The 20,386-nt window shown below is 41.7% G+C and overlaps 2 protein-coding genes across 2 annotated transcripts; one reads left to right on the forward strand and one right to left on the reverse strand. All coding sequences in view use genetic code 11, as the record gives it.

Moving 5' to 3' along the window:
* Window positions 1-1,439: 1,439 nt before the first annotated feature.
* EGR_02929 (Putative aminopeptidase W07G4.4) lies at window positions 1,440-5,861 on the forward strand (the record flags this gene model as incomplete). Its single annotated transcript, XM_024492178.1, has 10 exons — window positions 1,440-1,568; window positions 1,647-1,712; window positions 2,498-2,580; window positions 2,818-2,953; window positions 3,061-3,343; window positions 3,415-3,800; window positions 5,065-5,145; window positions 5,227-5,313; window positions 5,397-5,549; window positions 5,724-5,861. The coding sequence occupies 10 exons, from the start codon at window positions 1,440-1,442 to the stop codon at window positions 5,859-5,861; spliced, it is 1,542 nt and encodes a 513-aa protein (XP_024353373.1).
* Window positions 5,862-9,301: 3,440 nt separating this feature from the next.
* Window positions 9,302-13,993, reverse strand: EGR_02930 (Neuronal calcium sensor 2; the record flags this gene model as incomplete). The annotated part of the gene is made up of 4 exons (XM_024492179.1): window positions 9,302-9,484; window positions 11,601-11,717; window positions 12,863-13,018; window positions 13,886-13,993. The coding sequence occupies 4 exons, from the start codon at window positions 13,991-13,993 to the stop codon at window positions 9,302-9,304; spliced, it is 564 nt and encodes a 187-aa protein (XP_024353374.1).
* Window positions 13,994-20,386: the final 6,393 nt, after the last annotated feature.

Consider the following 20,386-nt stretch of genomic DNA (forward strand, 5'->3'; position numbering starts at 1 on the left):
CCGACATGCTGGTCTAGTGAGCCATCCAAGTCACGTCGACTCGCCAGTCGCCGGCTTCCGTGTCAACTAATCAATGTGTGGCCCATTATCTTCGTGGATTTATAGCGAGCAATAATTTTTGTTGTAAATTGTAAAATGAACAGTGGTAAAGGTTGTTTCCAGGAGCACTCTGTCAGTGGTCGTAAAAGCAGAGATGTTAAGTATTGTGCTATTTTAGCAGTATTTTAGCATTGTATTTCCACCAGAGTTTATTGGTATTTTAGCCAAGATTTAAGACTCGAGAATACATTGTTGTTGTTGCCATGTCATCGTGCTGGAACAATTGTTTCAATCATGTTGCCAATTTCATTTGTAGATCTGCGACCCCAACGCAAACAAAATGCGAACTTGATTTGTAAGCACTGTTGATGTAATAAATTCTTTTGTCCATTTAAAAAGCTGGAAACTAAACACAGCAATAAATTCACCTTCGAGATGGTAAACGAAGTGAAGATACACAGGCATTTGATGCTAATGAGTGCACAAATTCTGTACAGAACTCCAACGGTTCTAACAGGATTTCCCTGATTTTATAGTCAAACCGATTTACTACATCTTTTATAGCCCAACAGACGACTTCACTTCACTTGGCGTAATTCTTAGCCTAAATCAGGCGATATTATTCACAACTTCTGATGAAGTGCTAAGGTCAAGAAATGGGCGAAATTTGACACCTCGTCAATTTGATACGCCGAGATTGACCATGCCTGTGTGGATACGATGAGAAAATATTCAGTTCAGCGATAAAAGACTAAGGGGTATAAATTAAACACTGTGGTTGATGTTGTTTAATTTGAGCGTGTTCCTGTTCCTTCATTCATTCTTCAAAGAGTATTAATTCACCCACAAATTTTACATCTCCTGGTGAAACACTGCGGCGCTACCACACAATACTTCATTCTTCTTTCAGCGCCTCTCTGGACACATGCACGTTTCCAATCTTAGCCTAAATAGCATTCTCAGTCTTTCAAAAACATTTGGGGACCAATGTGGAAAAACCACCTATTCCTTATTCTCTCTACTCAATATCACCACAGGTCATGCATGCAATGACATCTTTAGTCCTTCGCGCAGCTAGTGTTTCACCCATGAAGCAAGAAGAGACTGTTCCCTCTATTTGGAGGCAAGCGGATCAAGCCACAATGTTAGTCAACCACCCTACCGGTGAATGACGCTAGAATAGAGTGGGGTCAAACGTAACGAACTGACTGGTTGAGAGGCCGAGTTGCGTGCTGCGTAACCACATAGGACTTGACAAAGGCGTGGACTGCAATAGCGATTGACCACATCCATTGCAAATCTGCAGGGGATTGGTGACTGATCAGCCAATCATAGTGGAGCAGGGGCTTATATCAGGCGATTCTTTGTTAACGGAGCCGGTTTTGGGCGTCATTCTCGCCATGTCGTTGGAGTCGTGCTCAAGCGTTGCCGGCGCGGACTGTGACGTCGTTGTTTTCGTCAACGACACCATTCGATCACTTGGGTCAGAATTTTCTTCGATTGAAAAAGCCCTCACCAAATTCGAGGAGGTAAGTGTGACTAAAGCCAAACCGATGTTAGTGGGCGTGCCTCCTGTCAGCTAACAGGACAACATCTTTTAATTTCAGGTAAATCCTAAATTCTTCGAGTCGTGTGAGATTATCCCATTCCTCGAGCACCGCTGTCAAAGATTGGTGAGTGCCTACATTTATTCAAACTAGTACCAGCGTGCGTATGAGTGTGCATTTCACTGGCCGAAGTGTGAGGTCAACATTGGTCACTAATGCCCTGCCTTCATTGAATGCAGGTGGCAGCCTCGTATTAATGTCTAAGTGAATCAGTTACTACAGCCGCGCTTCTTATAGTGTGGGGTTTCACGAAACTGGTAAATTAACCCATGAATTTGATGGACATCCTCACAGAAAAAAAGCATAAAATGGGGTTGTTTTCAGATTAATGTGTTAAAATGGCGATTTTACCTTAGTGTCTGTTGATCTTAACTATCTCCAGCTCGGCACTTCGGGTCTGATGCCAGGCACTGAGGCTATCTGAATGTTCATGGGATCTGTCCAAATGTTGTGCCTCTTCGCAGCATGAGGTCATCCCGTGGGATGTAATGGAGTCAACTGAGGTTTACTGAATTTCTCGCCGAACAGCTCTAGCCTCTAGACTCCTCCCTGAGATGTTTTTAACTCACGCTTGTTCCGTAAATGTTTACTAACTCACACACGGGTTCTGCGGCCCATCCAGAATGACCTTGAGCCTACCTATAGTATGGGTGGTCATGATATACAAATATCCACCCACGGCTGAATTCCGGTGTCAAATCCGAACTGCAGGAAACACATCTCTGTTTTCGACAAAACAAACATCTGAAGATAGGGCCTTGAATATGATCTCAATTTGATTTTCATTTATGGTATGAGTAAAAATTAATCTACCAAGAAAACGATTGTATTGGTTGTTTTTTTTACTTCAGATCTACTCTTCTACTGGGGCCCTCCATGGAGATGTTGCAGACAGCCGTAACATTTCGGATGCAGCTTTCAAAGCTCTCAAAAAGTATGTCAACTGTGATGAATGCAAACAGAATTTTGTCTTGTTGACAGACAATCAAAGAGAGTTTCTAAAATCTTTCCCAATTTCGGTGAGCGATTGCTGTGAAAAGCGAGGGTTATAAGTTGTTAGATAAGTTTAGGCAGCATTGCTATATATTAGCCCAAAAAGGTAAAGATGTCTTATTATGAATCTTTGGCCTTTAGTAGTAACTAAGATATAAGCTGTGCCTTCGCATTGTAGAGCACATCATATTGGTTGCCGGAAACCTCTCCTGGTACTCGGAGGCATTGCATCAGGACCAAAAGACGCTGTCTGGATGCAGAAAGAGTTTCCACTCCTCAACGCCATTATTGGTGCTCTACACGCTCTCTACAACGTAAGATATGCCTTTCAGCATACATTAAGGGTTTCGGTTGTAGAAACCTCTTTATCATGACCTCAAATGTACAGATAGAGTGGTATGTTGAAGGTTTTCCTCTTTAGCCACTTGAACTGCGTGAAGCGTTTCCGGAGAAGTCGACCAAGTTTGATTGTCTGTCGGTGTTTGGTGCCTCGGAGAAGATATTAAAGGTGGCCTATGCGATAGAGGAGGGCCGACGCGTGGCCCGCGACATCGCCGGATCGGACCCGGAACGAATGTCTGCCCCTCGAATTGTTGAATACCTAAAGGATGAATTTTCTTCCTCGGCCGAGGTGGTGCTGGAGACGCAGGAGGTCGAGGCCTGCGCATACCCTCTCATGGCCGCCGTTAATAGAGCGGCTTCGGGTGAGTTAGTCACTCCTTCTGTGCAGTCTCTCGATTTTTGCACTAATTATGACACCACCAAACTGGTTCAGGAATTAAGCGGCACAACGGAAAGGTGGTTCATATGAGTTATACGGGCGGTTCGACGGTGGACACAACACTTTTTCTAGTTGGCAAGGGCATCACCTTCGACACTGGCGGTGTGGACGTGAAGGCGGGAGGTGTGATGGCGGGCATGCATCGAGACAAGTCAGGCGCAGCAGCAATAGCGGGCTTTTTCAAGACGCTGAGTCTGCTGAAGCCGAAGGGCCTCTGTGTCTACGGTGCGCTGTCCCTTGTGCGCAACAGCATCGGTTCCGATGGTTACGTGGCGGACGAGATCATCACCTCACGCGCTGGTCGACGCGTCCGCGTGGGTAACACCGACGCTGAGGGGCGTATGGTAATGACTGACCTGCTCTGTGAGGCTAAAGAACAGGTGAATCCAATGTTTGTTTTAACTATGTTGAGCAGGTTATTATATTTCACCATGAAGTGCTCACCTTGGAAGCGTCTACAATTCATCTGTCTGAGGGGAGGGACAGTACCAGAGGATTCATGGGCGGGTTTCATTTATTTTAAAATTACATGTGCAACAGGGTGTCTCATCACACAACTGGTGTTAGGCGAAATCATATTTGTGAAGCGAATATTCCTCTAAAAAGTCTTAAAATGAATTTGTTGACTGCTGAATGTGCTAATACTAAGTTGATTATCTTGATAGTCATCCAGGTTACAAATTTGTTTCCCATAAATACTGGTAAATTTCTATGAATTTAAATGACGGACTCCTTTTTCGCTTACGATTTTACCCGTTGTCTACCAGGCGCGGAGGTGCTCTCCTTCTGTTCCAATGGATTGCAATTTTTCAGAAAGCTTTCTTGTAGACTGCATTTGCAGTTTCACGGGAATGCACGTGATGCATTGACGACAGGCGGATGTCGAAGTGGTTAAGTCACTTAGTTTTGAATAAAGGAGTCCATGCTGGATTTGTACCATCTATATGAGGAACTGCGTCAAAGACACTAAAGTGCTTTTGTTGCGATCACAGGAATTCTGCATTGAGTACAGTCGATTCAACAAGTCGAAGTTAAAGGTATTTACTTCATCTTTTGGTTACAGTGCGTCAGTGGTCCGGCAAAAAATGGTCACACGCTTTTATGGCTGTCAATTCCACTACCAATGCTTTATAAATTATTTAATTGACACAGGTGTTGATTTTATTTTTCTGATCTTCCTCTCTTTCAAAGAAACAGGTAAAGCATGTTGTACAATAGTTTCACGGAAACCTTCGAAGACACGTGAGCGGCAAGCCTTCTGAACGGAGCTTAAAATTAGGAAATTGCTTCCAACTTTTTCTAAAGTACAGCATCTTAGGAAGTTCAACTAAGTCATCACTGCTGTGTGATGCAATAGTCCCAATTGGTTGATATGAAGACAGTAAAATGTTGGATATAACATAATTCCAGTCACTTTAATGCCTGTGTATCCCCAACTATTGTTTATTACGAAGGCCTGAGCTACCCATTGGTGGTGCTATTATTTGCATAAATTCTATTACGTACGATGAAACATCGAGTTGAAATTTGAAATCGTGAAAAGTAGTGTCTACGTGTAGTGGTGATTTTCGCCAGGACCCGTATACATAAATAATCTGGCATTTTTCAGAACTTCTCATATGTTAAACTTGGTTTTCATTGTAGGCACTGAATGCCGTCAATCCATTTCTTTTTACATTTGCTACACTGACTGGTCACGTGATTCGCGCTTATAAATGCTACACTGTAAGCTTCCCCATTCATCAAATCAAAGCCACTACTGCACATGTCCACACACGTCACACGGAGTTTGTACTTCCATTCTAGGCTGTCATGGAAAACGGTCCCGCACGCAAGCGCAATGTCGCCAGCGACCTGCAGAGGGCTGGCGATCAAGTCTCTGACATTGCTGAGGTACTAATGCGATAACATTTTAATTGTTGACCCATGGTGTAAAAGCCAAGAAAAGGCTAAGTTTGTATATTATGTGACCATAGATCTCGACAATTCGCAGGGAAGACTACGAAGTCGTCAAGGGTCATACCGAGTACGAGGATCTCCTTCAGTGCAATAATCTTCCTAGCAGTGAAACTCCTCGTGGGCATCAGTTTCCCGCCGCCTTCATGATTGTCGCTAGCGGCTTGGACAAGGTGGTTTTCTCTTTTACCCTTACAGCTAGGGATTTGGTCTATTAAGCCGTGATCTTGCTCGAAAGTCAACAAGTGCAGCTGTGCAAAAATCTTCATTCGTTACATCCGTCTACCTTAAAGTTGACTTATTTTCTGGTGCTCACTCATTAATCGAACTACCCTTTTTCTGTATAGCACGGACTAGGATGTGACATGAAGCAATTACCATATACGCATCTTGACATCGCTAGCAGTGCTGGTCTCATTGACACTCCCTCCACTGGTGCCCCGCTGATGATGTTTACCAGCATGTATGTCCTTCCTCGTCTCTGAGGCCAACGATCCGTTTATCCGCCAATAGATAGAATAGCAATGAACTATGAAAAGTTTTAAAGTGCTAGACGGTGATTGTTTTATACCCACCTTTTAATCTTTCTTGTTCCATCTTACTTCAACAGTAGAGGTATCCTATTTACTTGTCCCGTTGTTTTACATGGGGTCGGGTTTGGTTCTTTATGAGGGAGTGAACTGTATGGATTGATTCAGATGAGATAACCAGGGAATAGGGCATATGAAGCAGACACATTCTGATGTAGCCTCGTTACCAATACCGTTCGAGAATCAGAGTCCTCCCTAAATATCCATGGGTGTGCAGAAACAACTGGGGTGCTATCAAAGGAAATGCTGCTAACGGAGCGTAAACACCGGCATGAAGGTCAAGACTGTTTCGTCGTATGACTTCTCTTTCTTCGACGTTAGTTATCGCGACGTAGTTCGTGCTTTGAAAACTGCTCATGAGTCAGAAATGGGGATTATTTGCTGTCTTTTGTGAGCGAAAAGTTTTCAATTCCAACTCCACTGATGTATTTTGTGAATTCCAATGAATCGCAGTTTTCGTTCACCTTGTGGACTGCGTTGAGAGAACCTAGTGCCTTTGTACCGCTCTACAATGAGCAAGTTTCCCATGGGAATCGCTTTTGGTAGAAAGATTCGCCCAGAAGCAGAGCCACTTGTTAAAGCATAAATTAAATTGTCTTTATACAGCTACTGTTCTCCATTCATTCTCCTTTACCACCTTGTCCTTATTTCAAAGCCGTCATCCACTTTGTCTGGATTCCATTCTACTTTTAGGGCAGTTGAGGCTTTCATTTGCATGCTTCACGGTGCACATTTTCGAAGCGATCAAGCCTGATGTCGTATCAGTTGCTGCTTGTCTTCCCACGAGCACAAGAGTGGGGTGATTGCCGAAAGTGGAAACAGTCCATTCCTTTTTCTGTGCTGCCTGGGTTTAAAATCCTTCCAGCCAATTTGGAGTCTTTGTTTACGCAATCTAAGGCCGCTTAACGTTGCTATGCCTTCTAGAATCCACGGTTATGAATGGAGCTTTATTTTTAATGTAAAGAACGGTTGACGTTTTGTTGACAGAAACGGCTCCGACGGGCTACTATACCGGTGATATGGGAACCGAGGTTGCGAGGGCTGAAGATCCCGCGCATTCTATCATATTGATAGTCAACTTTTCACTGAACTATCTTGTTGGCGTCTTCGCCCAGAGTCATTCGTGAATTACAAGAATTGAACTGATATGAGGAGATGAGTGGAGCATACGCAGAGCTAACAAAAATCACACCACTTGAACGCATGCTAACGAGATACATTTGCACGTTTAGATGGCACAGAAGACATTAGCGAGCCGGTGTTTGTTCGTGTCATAAATAAATACGAAGGATACATTTAACCCTAATTTTGAGCTACCTTTTTGAAGGTACGTTTGTTTAGGTTAAGATGGACGTGGCTGTTTATAAGACATTCCCCGTGGAAGGACATGACCGAATGGACTCACGGTTGACAGGCTTGTCAATTTCACGCCACAAATCTTGAAATATGATAGAATTGTTAGAATTTCGGCCACATTTCTACTTCTGAAATAGAGTGCAAACATTCATAATTCTATTCCGGTGGCTTAAATTATCCTTGTTGTAATACAGCACGAATTAATGCACTCCTGAATAAATTGTAGACCTACTAAAGTCGTGATCCAGTGTCACAGCGAATTGAGCTTTCTTCTGAGGCAGCTCCGAATGCACCCTAGCTATTGTTCTTTTGGAAGGCGGGAATGGATGCAACGATCACAATTTCGTGACGGGGAGACTGGAAAAGTAGAGTGTGCCTCAGATTTCTTACGGCAGCTATGACTTAATGTAGATTTTATTTGGGAAAACCTAAATATATGGCGAGATATTATTCCGGTGGTCATGAAACTCCACTTCATCGCGAATCAGTGGTGGCTAAAATTTAACGGTTCTGAGAAAAATTTCAAATAAATTAATGAGATCAAATCCACCTCCTCGTACCTATCCCGTATGCTAGTTATAGGTAAAAGTTTTACGCCCACACGTCAAACTAAAAATTGATGTCACAGGATGGTGACCTCCCTGAGAATGTTTACAAGATGGTGGTAACACACAAATAAACTTCTGTAATACGTTGATTGTTTGCATAGATCGTGGTTTTGGTTGCACGGTCACTGCGATGCATCGCTATGTTAGGCCCGTAGGACGACAGACTGACTACTCTGGTTTCATGTGCAGCTACCCAGTTAGATGAAATGAAGTAGAAACTTATTAAACACACGAAAATGTTTTGTGATTCTGCTCAGATAACCAACAGGAAGTCTGTGAACACATGCCGTATCTGATCACAGTGCTAATATCATATAGGTTTTACTTTTCTACCCTTCTTATTGGCCAAAGTGGAAAGGACTCGACTGTGATATTGCATACGTGTGATTAGCAAACAGGGCCAGTGTCGTTTACATGGATCATTTCCAGGTGGAAGTTTCCTGGAACACCGAGTTAAGCCATGGTCAAGCCACCATCGCAGCCGCAATTACCGTCATTGAGGTGGATTAATTGTGCTGCCTATTGGATGCTAGTTTTATATAGTAGGATTAACAGCAGTTCGCTGTAAAGTCAGTTGCCTACAAAACCTCCAGCTATCTAGTGCGACTCTTTGATACCAAATAGCACAATGTTTATTGTAACATGACAGAATTTCTTCGGAATTTACCTTACCGAAGTCAACCACCCCACTACTTCAGACAAGATACTCAAGTCACAAAACCATCATCTTTTCCCAATTAGCAGGAGATCGTGAATCCCGTTTCCCCAATCATGAGTGACGATCAAGTGTGTGCATTGAATCAAAGCCTGTAACTTAATGAAAAATTACTGTTTCTGAAGCTTTTTTAACCGCCATGTTTTCACTCCTTCCAGAATTCTACGCGGATACGGTAGATTAAACTAGTCTACAACTGGACGGTTTTTCTCGAGATGCACTGCGATATAAGCATTCGTGGGAGAGGTATGATTAAAAGATAATTCCTATTCTCATTTACATTACGCTTTTCGCCCTTTAGGCGAGGCAGACAAGTTTTTGAGTGGAAAGTTTTCGCCCAAGTTTTAGTGTATATAGATCCCATGCACTATACTAATCGGTAAGTGGGTTCCTATTGCATGCAATGCTACTGTAGCTACATTCTCCCTAGCATGTTGAGATCAATCTGTTGAGAGAAGAATCACCGTTGTATTTGTGCAGATATCCTAAATGGCTATTATATATAGCAGATGAGCGTAACTCCATGTCAGTGCTAGTAGACGAAATCCGACTTTTTATACAAGACAAGTGGGCGAACAGTGGAAAATGGGGGACTGGTAAATATGGGGAGGGGGTAGAGCGTGGGGTGCGTGATTGGGGCGGGATCTCCAACTGAGCTAACTGCCGGCACTGGCCAGCAGGTTATAGAGGTGCTCATCGTTGATGCAGCCTCGAATGAACTCCTCCTTGGAGAGAACGTGGTCGGAGTTGAGGTCCATCTTCTTGAATATCGCGTGTGTCCTCACTTCCGAACTGTTCTCGGGACTGGGGTCCGTCTCGCCCACCATCAGGTAGATGGCCTAGTAGGAGCAGCATCAGACGTGATTCAATACCTCGTAATTACAGTGCTTTTCGAATTCCGAGACAGACTAGATGTTACATTAACTACGCTATAACAAGATTTCATGGAGGTGCATTGGGATCTAAAGCCTGTAGAACATGTTTGTTACTGAATGAGATCATATTCGAAATCGATCTTTTTCACTATCAGAACACTTTTTTGAGGGAAAATGGAAGTTAACAGCTGAACTAAACGAAAGGTCACTGGTGATTTACTAATGGTTAGGAAGTGCGGATTTTATTGTAAAGTTTACGCTACTATGTTCGCACATCCAGTGGGATTTCAAAGGAAAAAGTAATGATAATTCAACAAAAAATTCTATTCTAATGAATTCTCTAGACTGGTGACCTTGGTTGGTGGGTATATTGTGCGCGGTTCTTCATCAATCATTAGAAAGACCCCACCAAAATTTCGGAAACAAAAACCTAGGGGTTTAATTTGGATTCGAACAAAAAAAACATTTTCACTTGGAATCACTTTGCTTATTTCATTCATAGGGTGCATGTTAATGCAAAAACACTGAGTTGGAATTTGAGTCAAGCCCCTCTAGGTATAGCTAAACCAATTGTCCCAACTCGACGATTCAATCCTTCGTGGCGCTTCACCCACATGTGCATAGAATGTAAATAAACAAAACATTGGAAAGTATTTCCACTTGAAGGCCACTTAGGATGAAACTAAGTAAGACAAATCTGGTCATCCAACATGGTTAGAAGGCCTTCGAAGGCACACAAAAGTGGCAGGCCAGATACTTTCTACCGTAAGCCGCTTCAAACTGCTCCTTTCCTAATGCCATCAGAACTGTCTACTAGTCACTTTCGGGATCCTGATGCCACCAAAACATTAAACATCTTAGCTCCTGTGCTGTATGTCTTTCAACATATCATTACAGCCTGGTTTAGTGGACTAAAGAAATGCTGTAGAAAAAAGCCTCAATTTCAATCTCTGGCCACACTTCAACGCAATAGCCTTGCAATTTAGGATGATCTTATTTAATTGCACACTACCTCCTGCCAAAAGGCAAGCGTGTCAGCAAAGCGCACGATTAGCCAACTGTAAGCTGTTCGGTAGGATCCAATACTGCGGGGCTGATAAATGAACTATCCGCCGGTAGTACCACTTTTCATGAAAACTTTGCTATCCATCCGGTCTTATCTGAACTTTAAGTCCGACAAAAACATAACTATAGTTTCCCGTGCGTGGTAGAATCACGTTGGAAGATTAAAATGCGTCTCCAAGTTTTTTGAGTATTTCCAAAAAAATGCAGCTGTAGAAATGGAGGTATCAGTGTGTTTGTCGAATAAAAAGCCATCGCGATTAAATACGAATGCAGCTTCACCTATCCGTTTAGCATCCAAAAGTCTACTTTTGATGTCATTGCACAGTTTTTGAGGCAAAAACAAATTCAGATGGAAACTAAGACTAATGGCTTCTGAATACCACCACCTTTTAAGACGAAGATTCACGAGGACTACGAGGATCGTAGGTAAGTTATCTGAAAGCCACTCCTCGACAAAAGTTTTTATGTGAGGAAAGGTGAGTGCTTCTTCCTGTCTGCTTCTGAATCGCATTGGAGTCAGTGAACTGGCGTTTACAACTCAGCAGACATCCACTGAAGGGCGCTTCAACTACCAGTCAAGTTGAATTGCCGCACTCAAGTTACGTGGCGAAGATGCACCCTCCTGCGTAGAGTTTCAAACCGGATCTCCAAAACAGCGGCTCCTCACTTCACACCTCAATCAGCTGCTATTCACCGAAACTAAAGCATTTTTCAAAAAATTTCACCACTTTTTAAATGGAAGGCGAGAATGCTTCCGAATTGTTGTTCATTGTTTTGCCCCTCCTTGCTAGCGGTGGTACGTAGCAGCAACTGTGTTTATAAAGGAACTCTCATAGTAAACGAATTTTGCAAAAAAAAGATGACTGCTGATGGTTTGCAATAAATCCAGTTAATACAGTAAATGTAAATAACTGAGCGTTTCGCTTAGTTTTATGTCTAACCGAATTCGAGGTATTCTATGTTTATGACTTCACAGTCAAGAAGAAGGTTTACGGGGCAGTAAATGTCGCAATACCTTGATGATTTCATTCATTTCTGACTCCTCAATATGTCCGTTCCCGTCAATGTCGTAGAGTTGAAAGGCAAGGCCAAGTTTCTCCTCAGGACCACCGCTCTGGGTTATGCTGATGGCCTACAAGGCAAAGCACTGAATGCCCGTTCGGCTGCTGGGACCGGAGAGTGTGTATGGATAAATCAGGCGAATGACCCTCGGCGCTGAACTTGTCCGCATTAATGTCGCCTACACCCTATTTGTGGATTCCATTACTGACCGAATTAACTGCTTCGGCACCATAAGTGTACAGAAAGCCTTGAGGAAAAGGCAGACACTACTTCTTCGTCAGGCGTTAATTGCGCGTAAGAACGAGATGTTGGTCATAGTTGAAGAAAGTGTAAGTACAGGTATAGCAATTGTCTGCATTCCCTACGTGCAATCTTATGCAAATAAATATGCTCAAGTAAATTCTTAGCTTGAATTGTCCTTAGTTGACTACAAGTCTCATTTAAGTGACTCGTGATGAATAATAAAAAATATGGATTTGCATTTCCAGAACAACACAGAACCTATAAGAAGAGCACAGTAAATGCGTTATTCAACCCGGACAAAGGCAAAATGTTGCACCAGTCGAGTAAGAAGGTGTTTAGTTGCAAAAAAGATGTAACCATACAGATCGCCACAAGAACTTTAGGAAAGAAATGACGAAAGCTTAGCGTCATCTTGGCTAAGTCCGGTTGTCACGAGGGGTAGTCGTTACCTCCTAATGCCGACAGTAAATGGAAAATGCTGACAATCAAAAGCTCCATACAAAATGACTTTATGGGCTGGCCGAGGACCTACTGCATTGCAAATGAAGACTTGAATTGAAGGAAATGGACAGCATTTTAAGAATGAAGTCGAATTTTACATCGTAGCAAAAGGCATAGAGGCTTAAATGATTAATAAATGACCGACGGAATGCTTTTACCTTTAGAATAAAGAAGGGCATTTCATAGTTACACGTCGAGTTTGGGATACGTATGTGCGTGTGGACGAATCGGTCCAATGTTTTTAACAGTCGTTTATTCTAATGCATCATGCACTAAAATAACCATCAGTTTTAAATCACAACTCCTCAAGAAACTAAGATTTGTAGCCACTTGGCAAGAGTGCCGGAGTGGCCACTTCAAATAAACACCAGATCACAAGCTGAATGGGAGGTGGGTTGGCAGAGAACTAATCCACTTATTTGGTCAACCCAGCGATCAAGTTACTGCTCGTGGAAACGACTGCATTCTTACGGAGAGAAACTCCGAAAAATCGATCTGGCCACTGTTATCTTGATCGAAGGTGCGAAAAAGGTGGGCGTAGAAGTCCTTAGCCTTTCCGTCGGGGAAGAAGTGCGTGTACATATCCAGGAAGGCCCGTCGATTAAGCTGACCAGATGGGCAGTCCTTCTGCAAAACAAAAAAGAAGGAATGACTTGAGATTAATGCTCCGCAAGGCTATGTGAAACATAAGCTAAACACATTTAGTGCTTTGGTGTTTTTACTAGGCTTCCAGAGGTGTGAAGCTGCCTATAATATTGCGTTTTGTTTCGTCAAAAGTGGTACACTACTGTGTTTGTGACTTAAACTCCTTGAAAATGGTGGGTTAATTATGTCAAAAAACATATGCCCACTAGATGCTGCTTAAGTAAACCATTTTTGCGGAGTACTTGGGCATACTTCTAAACGTTTTCATGCATAATCATACTTTCATTCACTGCGTCAACACAGCTATAGTTGGGGAAAAAGGCGGTCTCAGAGAGGTGCGCTTACAATAATGGAAGTAAAAAGTGCATATTTTGTCTTATTTAGAGTTATCAAGTTCATTCCAACCATTAAGATCTTTCCACTTCTTCAAATTACCTATCCTGGTTGATTATAACATCTATCTGCTCATTTGGACACGTCGAAACAATCTCCTTTGGCTATTGTGGGTTGAAATTTAAAAGACTCAAATATTTATTAATGAGGCAATCGTCAGACCAAGAGGAAGACTCAAGAATGTGAATAACAAAGGATGCTTTTCGTCGTGAACATCACCAAAATCATGATTTTCATCCAAAGTAGGTAAATTTGGCGAAATCGTCCTTATGAGGGTGAACATTAATTCCAGCAGTTAAGGTAGCTTATCCTGGGTATTGTTGCTTAATTTAGACAAATAAATTGAAATTTCGCTACTGAAGGTGGAGATAGAGACGAAGCTTAGAAGCCATTTCGTTGCTCTATTCAGTAAAGTGGGCGATATCTATGTGATAAAATTCCGCTATCGACTCGTACCAACGTTGGCCCGCACGCTTTCGTCATTTTAGGGGTTGAGAGTTTGGGTGAAATGACATAGGCGATCTCCATGACGTGGTGATGTCTCCGACTGCGATTATCATGCATTTCCAAACCAGTTTTAGGGTAATTTGGTGGGCTTGCTGCTGGTTTTTACCATTTGAACACCACCACCGTAACTTCACTAACTTTTGTTTACTAAATTGTCGCATCAATTTCATTTGTAGACACTATGAGTGCGGTAAATTTCTCAATAAAGTTCAAAAGTGGTAGAGTAAGTACCATAGCCTCAGAAGCAAACCCCAACCACAAATAAACCTAAAAGTGAAAGTAGTGTCAAGAATTGGTTAATAATGTCGGAAGGTGTAATAAGTCAGAATGTACTGGATTATTCCAAAATAATCTAAGGACACTACAACGCAGTGCCGTCGACGTTTTCTTGACCATCTGGATTCCACACAGGGAAATGTGTTGAGGTCTAAGGATTGATCAAGGTGATGACCTCATGGCTGAAGCTTGGATGGACAGGACTCAAAGGGATTGGATGGAGTCTTTATTTACCTTGTCCTCCTTCAAGCGCATCACATAAAATTCGTAACAAAAGTATTTGTTCCAAGCGTTCGGCTTGTTTAGTTCAAACATAGCGCATTGGGTGGGAGCTCTTCCTTGAATGAGGGCAGCTCCACTAATGTGAGCGCTAAATCTGTAACCGAATTGAGCACTAGAACAATCACAATGCAATTGTCAACATTTGCAGTTAAATGGAGCATTTTGAACACTTTACGATGGTACACTTAATAGTGAACCACGACGGTTCTTAAAAGTGTTGTTTGGATAACACTCGCGCGGCCCTTTTTGATGGGGAGAAAAAAGGTAATGAAGCTTATAGCAGTTGGGATTTATATACAGGAGATAGTACATTGTCATCCTCAGTTTTCATGTTTTGGTCAAGGTAGTAAAAATGGTAGAAGAGAGTTGGTAATGAATCGCCAATAACAGCAATAAAAAGGTCAGTGACGGACCTGTTAAACAGATTATTGAAGCTATGAATACGGTAAAATGCATAATCTGTCTGGGTCTTTTAAAGCGTCAGGTATACCTTTTGAATATTTGCATCATTGATATAAAATGGTGTATTAATGTTTCAAATGGAAAGCTGGTGAAACTATGCTAGGTTTCAATGCAAAGGCCGAACTAATTAATAAACCAGGTTGCCCACTGTGCCCAGCTATTAAGCAGATGATATGCAGGACTAGGGACTAAATAATCCAAGCAGTACAACCAGGGAAGTGGACTTTTGAAAACGCGCAACAAACCACTAGAACAGGGAGCCACAAACTGTGCTGCGCCGGTTCAACTCTCACTACTACAATGGACAAAGCGGAATGCTGGCAGGAGGACCAATAAAAGTATGTTTGGGGTTAAATTTGTTTATTGATGGAATGATTGAGTTAGCTGAGTTGTGGTCTCCATTAAAATACTAAAGTTGTTTTGCTGTACCCATTTTAGAGAAGAAGCGCTTACGCGTAAGCTGGTGGAGTTTGTTCGAGTTATAGCGGATTTCAACATCGGCAATCTGTTTACTACTGATAAGATTTAATGCATGCGCAGACTGGAATGATAGGTGAATGGATTGTTGGTTGGATCCGGCTACTTACCAGGAATATGCTGTGCCATTTCTTGATCTGCTTTTCGGTAAAGTGTGTTTTCAAAGCGAGAGCCCTGATCTCTGTTCTTGAGAGGTGGTGCTTTCCATGAATCGCACCCATGCGTCTGGATCACTCAGATGGACGATGGTTTCCGTCACAATCCGTTATTTCCCTTAGGCACTGCAGTCTATAATAGTGCCAAAGCGGCGTGCAAAGTGGATGCACACACGCATACGCATGCACGCACCAAGGGGAAGAAGCCCATAGATGTTGGGGAAGGACCAAGGAAACGGGAAAGTATGCGCGTGCATGCGTGTCGCCTAGATCCACCAATACCTTAGCGCACTAAAATAGATTTTCCTGTCATTGACCTTGCAGCATCTTGATTGGTTCGTCAGGGGACAAGCATCTGGTGAGTCACGGCGACACGGATGTCAGTTTAAAATTGAAATTACCATGTGCGATGTAGTTGGTAGTACACCTATTTTTTGCTGTTTATGTACGAAAAAGTCGTTGTCAGCAAACGTTTTGACATAAACGGCCCATCACAAACAACAGATTCATTGCAAAAGCACAATGTACTCTAAACTTAATTTTTTAAAAGCTGCTCGGTGGAATAAAAATGCTGCTTTTCTTCATTATCTCTCATCAATAGATACCAATGTCTTGCGCAAAAGGTATAGGAGAAATCAGTAGCAAAGTAAGTGAGGATATCTTATGTTTTTAACTTACCTCTGGGCTAAGAATCCACCCCTTTTGCCCATTGTTGGTGCGGAAATTTGCATTGTCTATCTCCGCCATGGCTGTACTCTCTGGATTTACAGTTAAGTGCATCTACAAATTTGCGACTGGATGCACTATGGAGTGCCCTCAACAAGTTAGTCATACTCTCCATTCATTAGGCTTTACGATGCTAATAGTTCAGTATACTCCTTTCTATGAGAGACTTAACTTTGGTAGCCTAAAACGGTTGGTTCTCCAATGGATTAGTCTCCAGTCTTCCGGAAATGGCGTTCCTCCTCATCGTAGCAAATACTTTCAACTATATGGATTCTCGCTCAAGATAACGGTCGATGCCTAATTCAAAGGTATCTTTGAATGTAAATCATTTGCGAGGACGGGTGCGAACTCCTGAATTGGGGTTCATTTTTATTTTTTGAGAGTGCACGTATTTAGAAGTATTTAAAACTGTTTTGCAACCACAGCTCAGTATTAAAGCTAAAAATGGTAGAAAAATGCTCGAAGCCATAATACCAGAATGCCTCGGCCACTGTTCAGTAGTAGAATAATAGACAACTCTAAAACTCAATTAGCCAAACTGCAGAAGAAGCTGTGTTTGATGGCAGAAAGTAATGTGTTTTGGGGTTTGAAAGGTCAGGTAAACAGCAATCAAATTCTGCTGCGGTGTACTACAATAACCCTAATTTGTGTACTTCGTCCGTGAAATCCTGAATTCAATTACAAACCACCGTGGTTGACCAACGGACACCATTTATGAGACACACTTTTAACAGTCATTAAAATGTGTTTCTTCTTCGCCTGAGAGCACTAAAGACCCCGTTCTCGTTTACTTTAACAGTAAAAAGACACTGTACATTAGAGGTCATTTTAAGGTTCCATTGAATACATGTGTAATAACGCCCTGTCCATCCGAACAATGACACACCGGTATGGTTAGCATTAGTCGAAGTACCTTCTGAATGTGAACGTAGAATTACAAATATCCATACCACAACATCCAAAAAAACTTCCTCCGGGTCTTTTAACTCTCCCACAAAAGTCATGCATACATCCTCCAGACCGCTTTGATGAGCTACTGTTTTAATCACTGATTAAATACATTTGCACCAAGATCGTTATGCTTTTAAAATATAGACGGTAAACAAATGGTCCATTCTTGAAGTTTAATTACTTTAACTAGAGGATAATTCTTTAAACTGGTCGAGGATAGTTTAAAAAGTACTTTTAAGTGGTGTAAAAGTTTTATTGGGAAAATGGTGGCACTTGGCAATGCAAATTCAGAAAAAAAAAACTTAGCTTAATAGACTGGCCGATTTGAAAAAAAAGTGGATTGCCATGGCCAGTGAATGGCTGTTCGCAAAGCTGTGAGCCAAGTCATCAAAACTCAGAATTTGCCATATTTCGACACAATTGATAATGCGTAGATGAAAATGCTGATTACCTAGTGTGAGAAGGATTATTGCATGGAATAGATTGTTAATTCCAGACGAATTACTTATTATCGTTATCAGCAAATACCGTCTTTGGAATTGGTCTTAAGTGATTGAAGGGTAATAGTATTCCATTGTAGAAGACACGCTTTGTAAATACTTGATTACTTTCGCTTTAGGTTCACAATATGCCAAGTTATGCAACTGGAAGAGTCAAGTTTTATCTTCTAACTTTGTCACAAGACGTTCAGATCATATTAATTACACCGTCATGATTTAACCTTAATTCAATGAATGGCTTGAGGTCAGAACATTTATGGTACGTAGTAAAAGCATATTTTACGGGTGCTTAGCGCTTTGACGTGGATATACCAATGACTGACAGTGGTGACGACCCGTCACGATGGCCTTAAAAACGCGCAATTCGCTTTGCATTGTCGGAGGCAATGACTTGCACCTGTGCAGTAATATGGTGCCCAAAGCTTGACGGAATTAGAATGATATCGCAACAGCCCCTGTAATTTCAGCCACAGCAAATACTACCAACTTTTTCTATGGCAACCATTGTGTGCCCAGTAATTAGACAATTGTACAATTAAAACCGGTCTACTGTGTTCCACTTAATATAGATAGATATAGAGGTGTTCTGGTAAAGTGTTTCCGTACTTTTGCTGTCTTTCAACCGAAATTTATTAACAGCTTTGACATTTTACTGTGAAAGGCAATAAATGAACACCAGAAGAAAAGCCTTCTTCAGGGTTCATAAGCTTCACTTAACAGTAAAATTGTGTAAAGTGCAGCAAATTGCATTTGAGATACTTTACCTCATTAATAGTCTTTTGAGCCCGTAGACCCTCTTATGAGCATTTCTTTTGTACAAATTGTGACATATTTTTACTTTTCTTGGGAAGCGAAGTGTATAAAAACTATTTATTAACTGGGTCCAGTGTTGCATGAAAGTGGATTGTAAAAATTATAGTTAAATAAAATAAGTAATCGGGGAAAAATAAAAGACCTTAACTTGAAAGAATGAACCTGGGAAGGTGGAATCGTATTCTCGTTACCTCCTTTTATTAAAGTTTACGTTTTCCAGTCATCCCTATGGTACATCCTCCGCTCACAAAAAGTACTTTAACCTAGTTTGGGGTGTGACCCGCATAATTATTTGCTAAACAAGCGCATGTCTCGTAGTTGAAGTTGGACACTAGGGTATTTTTTGCTACTAAGAAACTTAAGAAAATTTCATTGCTGGTGTTACCTGTAATTTCTTTCCGGCCATTTCATCAAAGAAACTCTTCTGCTTTAATGAAGCTGCCATCTGTTTGAAAGTGTGGAATCTCCAGTGTTTTTAAGCATTCCGAATGTGTTTATTCGATCTAATCTAGTTGAGCCAGTATACTGGATCTGCACACTCTTCTCAAGACCCAATGAAACATTATTTCGGGAGTGATACGAACATAAACCAAAAACTAACACCTAGCAGTTAAAAGGGTATTCACTTGAAACGTTCGCGTTCGAAGATGACAAGATGGAAGAGGTAAACCGAGGACGCCCAATTAACGCCGTTACTAATTCTGCCGTCTTGGCTTAACCATTTCCTCTGGCAAAATCAGAACACCCAGAACAGCATACCTTTATTGCTGAGCTACAACATAAACAGACGCTCTGGTCGTCGGAGTCATACTAGAGAGTAGCGTAAATGCTCAGTTACAGGAGAGCTTCTCGTACGGGCTTCCATTTTTCCTAGTCGTTCATGCAGAAATATTTTGGTCACTTCACAGGAGCTCCTCCCCATTTGGCCATTCATCCTGACATAATATCAAAACGCTGTTATTGTTTCCTAAACCACTTCCCGAAACGGGATACATAGTGAAAACCCCACGGAATAAACGCTCTCATGCAATTACGAAACGCCAGTCCTGACAGCACCGCCTGGTGGGCAGTTGTGATTCCATCAATTTCAACGAAACTTAGAACCATTGTTTAAATAGGCAGCCAAATGTCACAAATTTATCCCCTCCTCATATCATAGTGATTTAGCCTAGATAAATACGAACCAAAGGCTTCAATTAGCACAATTCACTAAAGAAACCGACGGCTCAATCATGCCAGTTTGGCCACAAGCTAAAAAAGTTCTCAAACAACTTTCTTCTCCCAAACTCCGTTACGTCCCTTGAAGAAACAGCGCTACTTCAAATTTAGATTACTATTGTTTTGGATCCTCAGTAAGGGGATAAATAAATGTGAAAATGAGATTAAATAAGCCACCGGAATCATAGAATAGAGAAAATAGTAACAACCCCATTCCAGTTCCCGAAGATATGACACGCTTTCAAACCTAATAATCGAAGCATTGCATAAAACGCCCTTGAAAGCCTTGTACAAGTTAGAACTTTTTCCCTAGTTTGGTTTCTCAAAAGATTGGTTCTGACAATTCGAGCTCGTAAGTAGTTATATCAACAATTCTTATGTAAGCAGACGCGACTTGGCGGGATTAAAGAGTTATCTCAATGATATAAAGTGACTGCGCAATGTCAGGCAGTAGAACATTCAGAGGCGGCTAAGGAACACTATCTTCCGTAGCCTAAACAGTCAGTTAAGGAGCTGCAAGCAAGGCGCCAAGTTAGGCTATCGAAACAGCACCGGTAAAAGATGATCAACGCGAAGTTGTACTTCCAAAT

Source organism: Echinococcus granulosus (assembly GCF_000524195.1).
Source record: "Echinococcus granulosus chromosome Unknown EG_S00014, whole genome shotgun sequence".
NCBI lineage: Eukaryota > Metazoa > Platyhelminthes > Cestoda > Cyclophyllidea > Taeniidae > Echinococcus > Echinococcus granulosus.